At 41.2% G+C, this 13,027-nt stretch overlaps 1 protein-coding gene across 6 annotated transcripts; it reads left to right on the forward strand.

Annotated features, from left to right (window-relative positions):
- The first annotated feature begins 123 nt into the window (after nucleotides 1-123).
- LOC136829405 (uncharacterized) lies at nucleotides 124-6,778 on the forward strand. 6 transcript variants are annotated; one of them, XM_067087927.1, is made up of 5 exons: nucleotides 169-229; nucleotides 2,083-2,415; nucleotides 2,601-2,767; nucleotides 3,739-3,881; nucleotides 5,809-6,778. In XM_067087927.1, exons 3-5 carry the CDS (start codon nucleotides 2,683-2,685, stop codon nucleotides 6,337-6,339), a joined length of 759 nt encoding a protein of 252 aa, XP_066944028.1. In that variant the 5' UTR covers nucleotides 169-229; nucleotides 2,083-2,415; nucleotides 2,601-2,682; the 3' UTR covers nucleotides 6,340-6,778. The 6 variants fall into 6 exon arrangements, with proteins under 6 accessions (XP_066944025.1, XP_066944024.1, XP_066944026.1 ...); XM_067087924.1 differs by lacking the exon at nucleotides 2,083-2,415 and having other exon boundaries at nucleotides 124-251; XM_067087923.1 differs by lacking the exon at nucleotides 2,083-2,415 and having other exon boundaries at nucleotides 127-229.
- The last annotated feature ends 6,249 nt before the right edge of the window (nucleotides 6,779-13,027 follow it).

Here is a 13,027-nt window from a genome sequence, read left to right on the forward strand (position 1 = left end):
GATATGAGCGGAGGGGAATACCTGAGATAAGTGACCGAGGAAGACGAACTGGGTCTAGCTTTTGGAGAGAGAGAGAGAGAGAGAGAGAGAGAGAGAGAGAGAGAGAGAGAGAGAGAGAGAGAGAGCGCCGAGCTCAGGCGTTCAGTTCCCCACTGTTAACTGGGCTGGAAGGGTCTTGGATACCACTTGTGGAATCATGGGATACCATTTCCTCGTCGTCTGGTCTGTGGTCCGTAAAGTGACTATAAAACGTGTGTGTGCGTTTTAACAGTTATCGGTTTTATATTCTTTTAGTTTTGGATTTATTGTCAATGGTATTTTTAAGCCATTTTATTGTTCTTTAAAGAATCAAAGTGAAATCTTAAAGCAATGGGTGCTGAATCTAAAAGCAATTCTGTGAGTGTATAGTGCTGTGATATCAGTGCACATTTACAAAAAAAAAGTGTTCAGGTAATCCGCAAAATTGTGTGCTTTGCTACTGACTGGATATATCTGCCCAAATAATTATTTCAAAACCCGACAAACTCTGTGTGACACTTAACACTTGGAAAAGTGTTCCCTTTGCTTGTTTGTTTGTTTGAGATTAATCCAGCCGTGGGTTGCACAGGCTCTTGCTCCTAAGCATCCTGTAAACCTTTCCTTCTGCTTTGCTAAACAGTGCATTCACTTCAGTCATGATTCTTGAAGGCGTGGTCGAAAGCCTTTTGGTGTACGGAATGACCAGTCCGTGACCTTCAGGGAATGAGTTTCGGTAAAATGACTACTTGGCAACCAAATTACAGTTACTGCGCTTCTCCATCCAGTGCCTGATATGTCCATTGTAGTTTGTACGTTCTAGTCAAGTTTATTCATGATGGAAATCTTTGATTAAAAGTAAAAACTGTATTTAGCTGATCTAACTACAAAAGTGTATCTGCGGATAAATATAAAATTTAGATCCCCGAAAGGTATGCAAAAGATCAAGTAACGTAGGGCACAAGAAAGATTTTACCAAAAGAAACGAGAATTTTCATTTACTAACAAGGATCTTAACGTAATTTCTAGATAAAAAAAAAATAACTTGACTGTTGAGGATAATCTGAAAATTTGACTGTGCCGTTTAAAACTATTTACGACGCACCAGAGCTATGCTAAGCTTTCTTGTGATAATGATAGGCCTTTCGTTCCTTTGATTATAGTCATTATTTGCATGCCGGTATCACTTAAATCCCAGAAAGTCAATGCAAAAATTATTCAGGACATATCAGAGCAATGCTAATCATTCTTGTGAAAAGAATAGGCCTAGCGTTCCTTAAATCACAATCATTATTCGCACGCCCATAACCCTATTACAATAATTATCATCATAGCTACGAATGTTATCATTATTTTTTCTTTTTTTGGCTTCTCTGTTTTGTACTTCCCCGCCAGTCAACTCGTGTTTGACTCGGCGGCGGATCAGGATATGGGTTTCCCGAAGTCTTCGGCCTTCCCCTGGGTTTGTGGCTTATTACCAGCTGCCAGCTGGTTGCTGGTACAGGATTCTGCGGGGAATGGTCGAGTTCGTTTCTCTATCCTGACGTTCTCTTTAGCCAGAGAGAGAGAGAGAGAGAAACCAGAGTGACTGATCAGTATACCAGTCGTTGCAATCTGGAGTGCGTCGACGAGGTGATCCTCACCTCACAGGGTAGAAATAATTCGCAAGGTATTCTGTGCGTGTGTGTGTGTGCGTGTTTGTGTGTTTGTGCCTGTACATATGAAATTAAGGATATAAACTTTTGATATAAGTGAACCTTAACGCATCTTAATAGTGTTTGGTAATAGTTCAGAATTATTGTGGGGACTTGTAGTTGAAACAGATAAAAGGGCAGTCACTGTTTTCAGCGATACATCACTAACTCAAAGCATGTTACCTAAAATAAATACCATTAAAATGTGATAACAAGATAATTCTTCATGGGCCAGCTTCAAATGCTTGCAGTGTGAATAATTTTCACACTTCAAGCATTTGAAGCTGGCCCATGAAGAATACAATAAAAATACAATAAAGAATTTCATTCTTTATTGTATTTTGCTGACAGGGCTACGTAAATTCTTCTTCAGGACACGTCTTCAAGTTGAGGACAACATACTTCTTGTCATGCTTAATTGTATAAACAACGACATTGTCACGGTTCCTTTTCATTATAAACAGCTGAAACAAAACAAAATATCTGAGGGTTGGCGCGTAAAGCTGAGGGTTTACAAAGTTTGTTTGCGTTTGTGGAAAGAATATAATGAAGAACAGTGTATAAGAACTGCAGAGATAAACAGAAAAATGGAATTAAGATACCCGATGCGTCACGTCTTAAGAAAGTGAAACTGACAGAGGAGTTTGAAATGTGCCCTTCAAGGAACTGGAGAAAGCAAGTTAAAAACAATGTTACAGATGAGATTGTATGCTTTTATAGAGACATATATTGCTATAGAAAAAATACATGGTGAAAGCACAATGGAATAACGTATTAAACTCCTAGCGTTAGTGTTGAAAAGAAAAACTCGAATGAGCATCTGTCATGCGTTTTTTTTTTATTTTACTTTTAATTAATTATTTCATAAAGTTTGCATTTATATTTTTTCAGGTGAATATCTTATGAAACGAAAGGAACCAACTGACGTGGTCAAGACATCGTCCGTTCAGATTTTACTAATTCAACGCCATAAATGCCTCTAATAACAAGAAGACGCACGCAATTTATTCTTTTGGTCCTTTCGTCAGCTTTCTTTGTCACAGTTCAAAATCTCCAAGGTAACTATGACTTTATAATTCTTTAAATCACAAAGAAGAAGAAGCATTTTTCTAGCTGAGTATGTGAAATGGGCCCAAATTCACCTGACCTCTCCGCTAGGATCCTTCGAAATGATTTTTTTTTATTATTATTATTTTGTACCCATTTAATATTTCCTCAGAATTTCTCTGGCGAAAACGGGTTCCAGGAGAGATTTCGTGGATACCTCCAGGGTGACCTGGAAAGTCCCTTGACTTGACTTTGGCGTGCTAAAGTTCATCAGAGTTCCCCACGCAGCTTTGTCTGCTATGCGCGTAAATCTAGTTATTTTCGAGTTACTTACAAGAGCTGCACCGCTCCTCAGATATTCAGCTGCCCCTGGATGAAAACTTCAGTGTTTTTCACGTAGAATTCAAGAAACTAGCCGCTTAGAAGGTACTGGAGAAGAGAATTATGTCTGAAGTGCACGGCTTGTTTCTAAATGTGTACCTTATTCCAGGTTAACTTTTTGTATTCTTTTAAATATATTTTCGTGTTAAATTACCTTTATATTGTGTTTTACTACTAAGCATATTAATATTAAATCTGGTTCAGCATAAAATGTTTAATTTGTTTATAAAAATAAATCAGTGCTGTATTTGGTGGAAAAAATATGAGCAAATAGTTAATAAACCATTAAAAGTTACTGCATACATTATTCTTTGTTGAAGTAAAGTAGGCTCAAGATGAAAATAGTTTCCTGAGTTCAGGGGGCCATTTGAGAAATCTCTCCAAAACCTATTTTCGCCAAGAAAATTTCTTAAAACAATTAGATTCGCCTTATCTCACAAGGCGTCCGGAAAACATACTGAGAATGAAGTTTCATGAGATCCCTGGATGGGCGTGTCCAAATTCATGAGTTATTATACTGTTTATAACAACCTCTTATGATATTCACTACCTCCTTATAGTTGCTGTAGCATAATAATAACCTTAATTCATCCCATTACAGTACAATATTTTGCTGGCGATGACCTGGAAGATTTGCCTTCAAGAAGAGAACAATCGATTTTTCCTGCGCCAGCCAGTGAAGTCCAGGAGCGCCGTCGATTCAAACGTTTCACCGAGTCGAGGCCGTCGAACGTTCCGTCTGTGGTAAGTTACGAGAGTCTCAATGGAAAAGCGTTGTTAAATTGTGCCCCAACAACTGGTCTAAAGTTATTTTCATCATTTGTAGTCGCATAGTTCTTGTAAATATAAAACCTGTTTGATTCTCGCTCAACCAAAAGTAAATAAACTTGGCGTTGTGCTATTATATCGGGGAATGGGTTAATCGTGACTTTTATGGAAAGTCAGTCCTCGATAGGTGCATGCACAAACGGGCTGAATCAAATATATTCCACTTTGATCTTACTATTGCTAAATTGTTAAACCTTTCAGTTAACTCTTACGCTCTGTAGCACCATAAAATCATCTTTCTCGTTGGATCACCAGTTTCGGTCTCCTAAAGTAATGGATTGAATTGAATTGAATGTAGAATTTGGGTCAAAGGCCAAGCACCAGGACCTATGAGGTCATTCAGTGCTGAAACGGAAATTGACAGTAAAAGGTATGAAAGGTGTAAACAGGAGAAAAACTTCGCAGTTGCGCTATGAATCAAATGTTAGAAGAGGGTGGAAAGTAGGATGGAAGAAAGAGAATATGAAAGGATGTACAGTAAAAGGAACGAAAGGGGTTGCAGCTAGGAGCCGAAGGCACGCTGCAAAGAACCTTAATAAATGCAATAAACTCTTATACTCCAAAAAATAAAATTGTAAATGAAATTAGACATACATTACATGAAATGAAAATGCAAAAGATATCTGTTACTCTATGTTGGATACCATCTCACATAGGATTAGAAGGCAATGAAAAAGCTGACACCTAAAAGAGGCTAGAACACTCCCAATATCAGCAGAATTATTACCATTAGAAGATTATATTAGATACAGTAAAGTGGTGATTAAGAAGAAATGGCAAAATAACTGGAGGGAAAGCAATCTAACAATAAATTAAGAGAAATAAAAGAAACTGAGACCCGTGGCCATCATCTTATCAGAATTGCGGGTTTTCAGTAATGTTGACACAGCTAAGAATTGGTCACACTAAACTGACACATGGTTACCTGATGAGTAACCCCATGCCCCTATACCTATGTGCGAAATATGTAATGTACAAATAACAGTAAAGCATATTTTAAAGGTATGTCAAAATATAGAATCCAAAGAGACATTTTATTTAGAAGATATTCTTTTAAAGATATACTGTCAGAAAATGACAAATTTTCACTTTTAATATTTTAAAATTCCTAAATTTAATCATTTATATGATAAAATATAAGATTTATAGAACAATTTATAATATATTCTAATTAACTTAAAATATAAGATTCATAGAATAATTTATAATATATTCCTAATTAACTTAATTAATTCTTAGATTAACATAAGTCACTAGTTATAATTAAATTCTTAGAGAGTTTAAATAGCTTGTCTAACCCTTCAGCCTAGGAGAGTTGATATTAACTCAGTGGTCTGGTTAAACTAACGTTAAAAAGAAAAAAAAAAACCGTAAAAAAAATGCACTGACTGACTACCCCAAAAGATGTCTCCTGAAATATAATCTACTGATAACCTACCTCGCTGAAGTTTGGACGTCTTAGAAAGACTTTAAAAAAAAACAGATTGTTGTTACTTTTGATATCTCTGATACATTTCAAAGAGCTACTAATGATTCGTTCTTAGTTTCAACTACTAGTTTATTCTAGCTACTTTGTATCTGTTGTTATTGCGGGCACATCTGCTGCCTTCCCAGAAAGTGGTGCCCTTCAGAGTTCTGGTCTTTTAACACTTTCCATGCTCTTCATTAGTGCCCTTTTCTTGTGTACTTCTAACTTACTCATAATTTTTTTGATCATGTAGGGAATATTCAAATGGGAATCTCGAAGTCCAGTCAGGTTCAGTGTCACCAAGATATACAGTAGATACTACCATTTCTTTATTCTACGGCCAATAAACTAATATGTGCACGTTCCTCATTGCAGGCATCCATTATCGACAGCCAGAATCAAGGAGCACAGGCACGTCCCCCAGTCGTCGTCCTGGACAGAGTAAATCAGGCTCCGACGAGAGAGCAGATCCTGTGGCGAAAGATCGCCGAACTGCGCGCACAAAACAGAAACAATCCAACTGCACCTGTTACTCAGACGCGAGGCAATCCAGTGGCTTCAGCGCCCGGTCAGGTTAGGCCAGGTGGCCCTCCCCATACTCACAGTAGGCCAGATGGCTTTACTCTTACTCAGTCCGCGGGATCCATTGTGATAAATGACCAGGACCTAGCAGCAACGTTCGACAGATGTGGACAGTACTTAGAGCACTGTCTAGGCCACGTGCCAGGACATATACATGGGCATCAGCATCTGCACCACGGTTCTACAGCAAATGGACGAACGGGGGGTGTTAGTCATACCCCAGTTAGTTTTTCGCCCGGTCATAATCATCGGCAACATCAACATAACCACAATCCTCCTTTCATAAACTTCAATGGCCAACAGATACCTGTCTGGCCAGGCTGATGCTTTATTATCGACGTTTTCCGGGAACGTAGCCAAGGTGAGGTAAGGGAGATGAGTTACTTGGCTTCTCCGCTGAAACTTGGACGCAAGCAATTAGATTATGTAAATTATAACAACCAGCAATTGTGAATAGTGCATATTATTCTACAGTTTGCTAAAGGTACGTTCATTGCTCTTTTATTAAAAATTAACAATGTTTTATGTAGTAGATCTTTGTGTGAAGCTCAATTTTTTGTCTATCCCAAGCTAAAGTCTTGGCTACATTCCCCTGGTTTTCGCTCTTCTTAACAGAAAGCATAATGTTCATGGTATGTGCAATACTCATATGGACATAAAAATCAGCTTCATCTTGTTAAGAAGAATGGCATCATTGTTTTACTAAATGTTCGTTGTTATCATTAACTTTATTTTTATCATTCCATTAAAAGTACGGAAACATTTTAGTTTTTTATTTCAATTTATCATACGTATCTAGTTACTTCACATATATACAGTATATGACATCTTTACCTAATGGCGAACGGGATAAATAACATTTATGCAGTCGCGTGTTATTCACTCTTTCTTATAAATCTACTTCGCCGTGGTGAGGTAGTGTCGTCAGTGCACCTTACACGGTGCACTGTAGGTATTTTATACTTAAGGCGCTTTGCAGCGTCCCATCGGCACCCAGCTGCAACCCATTTCATTCCTTTTACTATTCCTCCTTTCTTATTCTCTTCCTTCCATATTACTTTCCAACCTCTCCTAACAATTGATTTAACATTACCTTCGGCGGCGAATGCCCTCATATGTCTCAGCGCTTGGTCTTTGGCCTAAATTACTTATTCCTATTCCAGTAAATCTATTTGAACTTTATTTAAAGGGGGTTCAATAATTTTGCCTGAAATATGCTATAACAAAAGTCTAAACATGAACATGTATAGAAAAATAAATAAGTTCTTCATATGGAAATAAATTAGTTGTTTCAGAAATGCTAAAGATGAATTATATTGTAGCTTATATAACACATAAACCCAAAGAGTACTACAGTACATCGTATCACCGAAACTATAAACAAAGTAGGTTGTTAAAAAGTTATGAATACTGATATCAAACTGCAGAAGTATGCAAATATTTATCGCTTTAAATTTCTTGCGTAAACCTCAAAATGAATATACAAAAGTGTTTGTTTAGTAGCATGCTTCTCGGTACACTTATACTACTGTAGTACACACAACACCAATTCTTTATATGCAAAAGAAATAAAGTGGTTGTCATAAGTCAGCTAAATATTTACAAAGAAAATGATTGTCAAATTCGTTGCAGCAATAATAAAAATATGAGGTCAATATTGTACATGCAAATTTTTAAAAATAAAACAACTCATGCTACCTGTAGTTAAGTATATCTTAGTTTAACCAGACCACTGAGCTGGTTAACAGCTCTCCTAGGGCTGGCTCAAAGGATTAGATTTATTCTACGTGGATGACAACCAACTGGTTACCTAGCAACGGAACCTACAGCTTATTGTGGAATCCGAACCACATTATGACGAGAAATTAATTTCTATCACCAGAAATAAATTTCTCTAATTCTTCATTGGCCGCTCGGAGAGTCGAGCTACCAGTAGTGTCATTTCACAGATCTCGCCAAACAAAAAGAATGCAAAAATGCCTCTGGCTAAAGAATGGCAGCTCAAAGGTGGAGGAAGACTTACAGAGACGCCGTTACGTCACCATGGCTTATGCTTATTAGTGGTGTGATAAAAGTAGGATCGAACGGGACTACGTAACGAAATTTAACGGGTATTCTTGGGGATATAATTTCACCAGATGTCCACCTTCCATGGCGTATGTGTTAAATGAGTTAAATATCAGACTGAAGTGGTGGTATATTTTACTTTAGACCATTATTTCACTATCGGATCCAGGGGGGTGGCACCTGGACACGTGCGCCCCCCCCATGAAAAATATTGACAAAATAATAATATTGAAGATTTAGGTAATAACATAAATGAGAAATATAAAAATAGGAAAAAAATAACAAATCTATTATAGAAGTAATATATACAGTATACAGCATGTGTACATATATATATGTATATATATACCGTATATTATAATTTCTATAATAGATTTTTTATTGTTTCCTATTTTTTTATATTTCTCATTTATGTTATTATCTAAATCTGCAATATTATTATCTTGTCATTATTTTACCATGGAGGGGGGCCACGTGCCCAGGTGCCACCCCCCTGGATCCGCTATTATATGAAAATTGGTGGCCCCATGAAATTTTTCTGGATCCATTAGTGTATATATATATTTTTCATGATATTGCCTTGTAAAATCTAGCCTATATCTTTCCATGATTTTGATATATTTACTATTCTAGTTATCATGTGTTCTGTGTAATGGTAACAATTGTTGAAGCCCTGTATGTAGTGTAATGTCAGTTCTCAAGGGAGTTAGTGGTTTAGATAACTTAACAGCGACACGTGGGTGCAGTAGCGAATGCTCTGTTTTGCTCACTTGTCATCACAAAAGATAATGTGTTGACAGTTTGGGGTAACAATAGGATGCTTGTCTTGTTTTAAAAACATACCATTTATGATTAGCCAGCTGCCGTCTGTTTTGATCTTGTTAGGATTTCGTTAAAAGCTTTGTCCCATACAGTTTTCTGGTAAAAACATGTACCTTTTCGAAAAATAGAACAAGTGTTGCACTGAAGCACACGGCAACTGCGTCATGTTTAAGAGTACATTGCTCTGATCACGTATTGTTCTAATGAGCTAGTTTTGGCCCCAAAACGTTTTGCTCAGGAAGTGATGTCATCTTCCTCTTCTAGAATTTTCTTTTGTATCTCGTTCCCAAAATGTCTTAATAATGATGCCATCTGGTTGTTTCATTTCTAACTGGAATCCAAAAGTTTGCTCATTCTGATTTCAGAGATCGTTCATGTGGTTCTCTCTCTCTCTCTCTCTCTCTCTCTCTCTCTCTCTCTCTCTCTTTCTTTCTTTAAAAGAGAGAAGTTATTAACGTAAAATATTAAACTTGACAGTGGTTGGGGGGCCACTGGAAGTTCACTGGCTGTGGAAGATGGGATCTAAGAGCACCAAAGAGAAGCCCAGACTCGTGGCCAAGGCCAACAGATGGAGAGCAGTTGGTGGGCAGCTGGAGGTTCACCGGCCGTGGAAGATGGAAGCTGGATCAAAATAGAACAGCTGGATTGTTTGGGGTTGCTGGAAGTTCACTGGCCCTAGAAGATGGAAGCTGGGAGCACAACAGAGAAGCCCAGACTTGTGGCCAAGGCTGTTGGGGGCCTGCTGGAAGTTCACTGGCCCTGGAAGATGGAAGCTGGGAGCGGAAAAGAGAAGCCTGAACTAGTGGCTGAGGCCGGTGAATGGAGAGCAGTTGGGGTGCCACTGGAAGTTCACTGGACTTGGAAGATGGAAGCTGGAATTCAAAAGAGAAGCCCACACTTGTTGACGAGGACTGCGGATGGACAGCAATTGAGGGGCCGCTGGAAGTTCACTGCCCTGGAAGATGTAAGCTCGGAGCGGAAAAGAGAGGCCCGGACTCGTGGCCAAGGCTGGGGGATGGACAGTGGTTGGGGGGCTGCTGGAAGTTCACTGTCCTGTAAGATAGAAGCTGGGAGTGCAAAACAGAAGCCCAGACTAGTGGCCAAGGCCGGTGGAAGTACAGCGGTTGGGGGACGCTGGAAGTTCACTGGACCTGGAGGACAGGAAGCTGGGAGCTCAGAAGAGAAGCTCACCCTTGTTGCTGAGGACTGAGGATGGACAGTGGTTGGGGGCCGCTGGAAATTCACTGGTCCTGGAAAATGCAAGCTGTGAACCGACAACAGAAGCCTGGACTCTTGGTCAAGGCTGGTGGATGGACAGCAGTTGGGGGGCCACTGGAAGTTCACTGGACCTGGAAGATGGAACCTTGGGGTGCAAAAGAGAAGCCTGGATTTGTGGCTGTGGCCGGCGGATGTACAGCTGTTGGGGAGCCGCTGGAAGTTTCACTGGCCATGGAAGATGGAACCTGGGAGCACAAAAGAGAAGCCCGCACTCATGGCTGAGGCCAACGGATGGACAGCGGTTGGCAGGCCCCTGGAAGTTCACTGGACCTGGAAGATTGAAGCTGGGAGCACAAAAGAGTAGACCACACTTTTGGCCAAGGCCGGCGGATGGAGAGCAGTTGGGGGGCCACTGGAAGTTCACTGGACCTGGATGATGGAAGCTGGAAGTGCAAAAGAGAAGCCCAGACTTGTGGCTGAGGTTGGTGGATGGACAGTGGTTGGGGGGCTGCTGGAAGTTTACTGGCCCTGGAAGATGGAAGCTGGGAGCGGAAAAGAGAAGCCCAGACTCGTGGCCAAGGACAGTGGATGGACAGCAGTTGGGGGCACCGCTGAAAGTTCACGGGACCTGGAGGACGGAAGTTGGGAGCGCAGAAGAGAAGCCCACACTTGTTGCCGAGGACTGCGGGTGGACAGCTGTTTGGGGGTTGCTGGAAATTCACTGGCTGTGGGAGATGGAAGCTGGGAGCGGACAAGAGAAGCCTGGACTCTTGGTCAAGCCTGGTGGATGGACAGCATTTGTGGGGCTGCTGGAAGTTCACTGGACCTGGAAGACAGAAGCTGGGAGCACAAAAGAGAAGCCCGGACTTGTTGCCAAGGACTGTGGATGGACAGCGGTTGGGGGGCTGCTGGAAATTCACTGGCCCTGGAAGATGCAAGCTGGAAGTGGACAAGAGAAGACTGGACTCATGGTCAAGGCTGGTGGATGGACAGCAGTTGGTGGGCCGCTGGAAGTTCACTGGCCCTGGAAGATGGAACTGTGGAGCGCAAAAGAGAAGCCCGGATTTGTGGCCATGGCTGGCGGATGTACGGCGGTTGGGAGCTGCTGGAAGTTTCACTGGCCGTGGAAGATGGAATCTGGGAGTGCAAAAGAGAAGTTCACACTCATGGCCGAGGCCAACAGATAGACAGAGGTTGGGAGCCTGCTGGAAGTTCACTGGACCTGGCAGATTGAAGCTGGGAGCACAAAAGAGAAGACCAAACTTTTGGCCAAGGCCGGTGGATGGAGAGCAGTTGCGGGGCTGCTAGAAGTTCACTGGACCTGGATGATGGAGCTGGGAATGCAAAAGAGAAGCCCGAACTCATGGTTGAGGCCTGCAGATGGACAGCAGTTGGGGGTCCGCTGGAAATTCACTGGCCCTGGAAGATGGAAGCTGGGAGCGCAAAAGAGAAGCCTGCGCTCATGACCGAGGCCGGCGGATGGACAGTGGTTTGGGGGGCAATGGAAATCCACTGGCCCTGAAAGATGGAATCTGAGAGTGCAAAAGAAATGCCTGGACTCATGGCCGAGGCCGGCAGATGAACAGCAGTTGGGGGCCCGCTGGAAGTTCACTGACCCTGGAAGAAGGAAGCTTAGAGAGCAAAAGAGAAGCTTGGACTTGTGGCCAGGCCAATGGATGTTCAGCGGTTGGGGGCCCACTGAAAGTTCACTGGCCCTGAAAGATGGAAGCTGGGAATGCAAAAGAGAAGCCCAGACTTGTAGCCGGGGCAGGAGAATGGACAGCGGTTGGGGGGCTGCTGGAAGTTCACTGTCCCTGGAAGATGGAAGCTGGGAGTGCAAAAGAGAAATACTGACTTGTTGCTGAGGCTCGAGGATGGACAGTGGCTGGGGGGCCGCTCGAAGTTCAGGAGCCTGGAAGATTAAAGCAGCTATTGGCTGTCTGCAAAGAGAATGTCCCTGGACTGTGGTCAAAGCCGGAGGATGGACAGCAGTTGGAGGCTGCAAAGTTCACTGTCCCAGGAAGATGGAAGCTGGAGGGAAGTTGGGAGTGCAAAATAAAACCCCAAACTCGTGGTCTAGGCTGGTGGATGGACATTTAAAAAATTGGGGGGCCCATAGCTGTACAGTTCTTAATGCTAATAAGATGGAAGCTTTAAAGCATTCTTGAACATTTTGAAGCCCGGACTCATGACCGAGGCTGGAGGATGGGCAGCTGAAAGTAAGGTTGGGGAACACTGGAGCTTGGCATGTTCACTGGCCATGGATTAGTAAATGTTCTGGGAGCGCAAAAGAAATACACAAATTAATTACTGGACTTGTATATAAAAGTAGATGATGGACAGCTAATTTTTGTCTGCTGGTAAGTTCACTGTCCCTGGAAGATGGATAGCTGGGTTGTAAAGGAGAAGCCTGGACTTTTCCAGGTCACGGGTGGATGGACAGCGGTTTTTTTAATAAAGATTTGGGCCCAACAGCTCGTTAAACAGCAAAACCCTTGTTTTGGTAATTAAAACTGGTTATACAAGGTAAGAGACTTTATAATCCCCACTGTCAAAAATACACGCTGTGGAAAGAATAAGCTGATTACATACGTTTATAAAAGTACAACTCAGTATATTCTCCTTTTGGTAAACAATAACTATTTTTGCAAAATGAACATTTAAAAATAGATATATATTATAAAAATGCATAGCATATGTACATAAGATAACTAAATGCTAATTAAGTCAGTGGTTTTATCTTTAAAGTCATTCTTGAACATTTTGCTAATACAGAGGCCCAAATAATACATGCCAGGGCTAAGGTTAAAATTGCAGCTGAAAGTAAGCTGTATAATAGCAGATTCTAAAAGATTTCAGTGATTCCTTAGCTTGGCATGTATCATTTGCGGCCTTGTATTAGTAA

Source organism: Macrobrachium rosenbergii, chromosome 44, assembly GCF_040412425.1.
Source record: "Macrobrachium rosenbergii isolate ZJJX-2024 chromosome 44, ASM4041242v1, whole genome shotgun sequence".
Classification (NCBI taxonomy): domain Eukaryota; kingdom Metazoa; phylum Arthropoda; class Malacostraca; order Decapoda; family Palaemonidae; genus Macrobrachium; species Macrobrachium rosenbergii.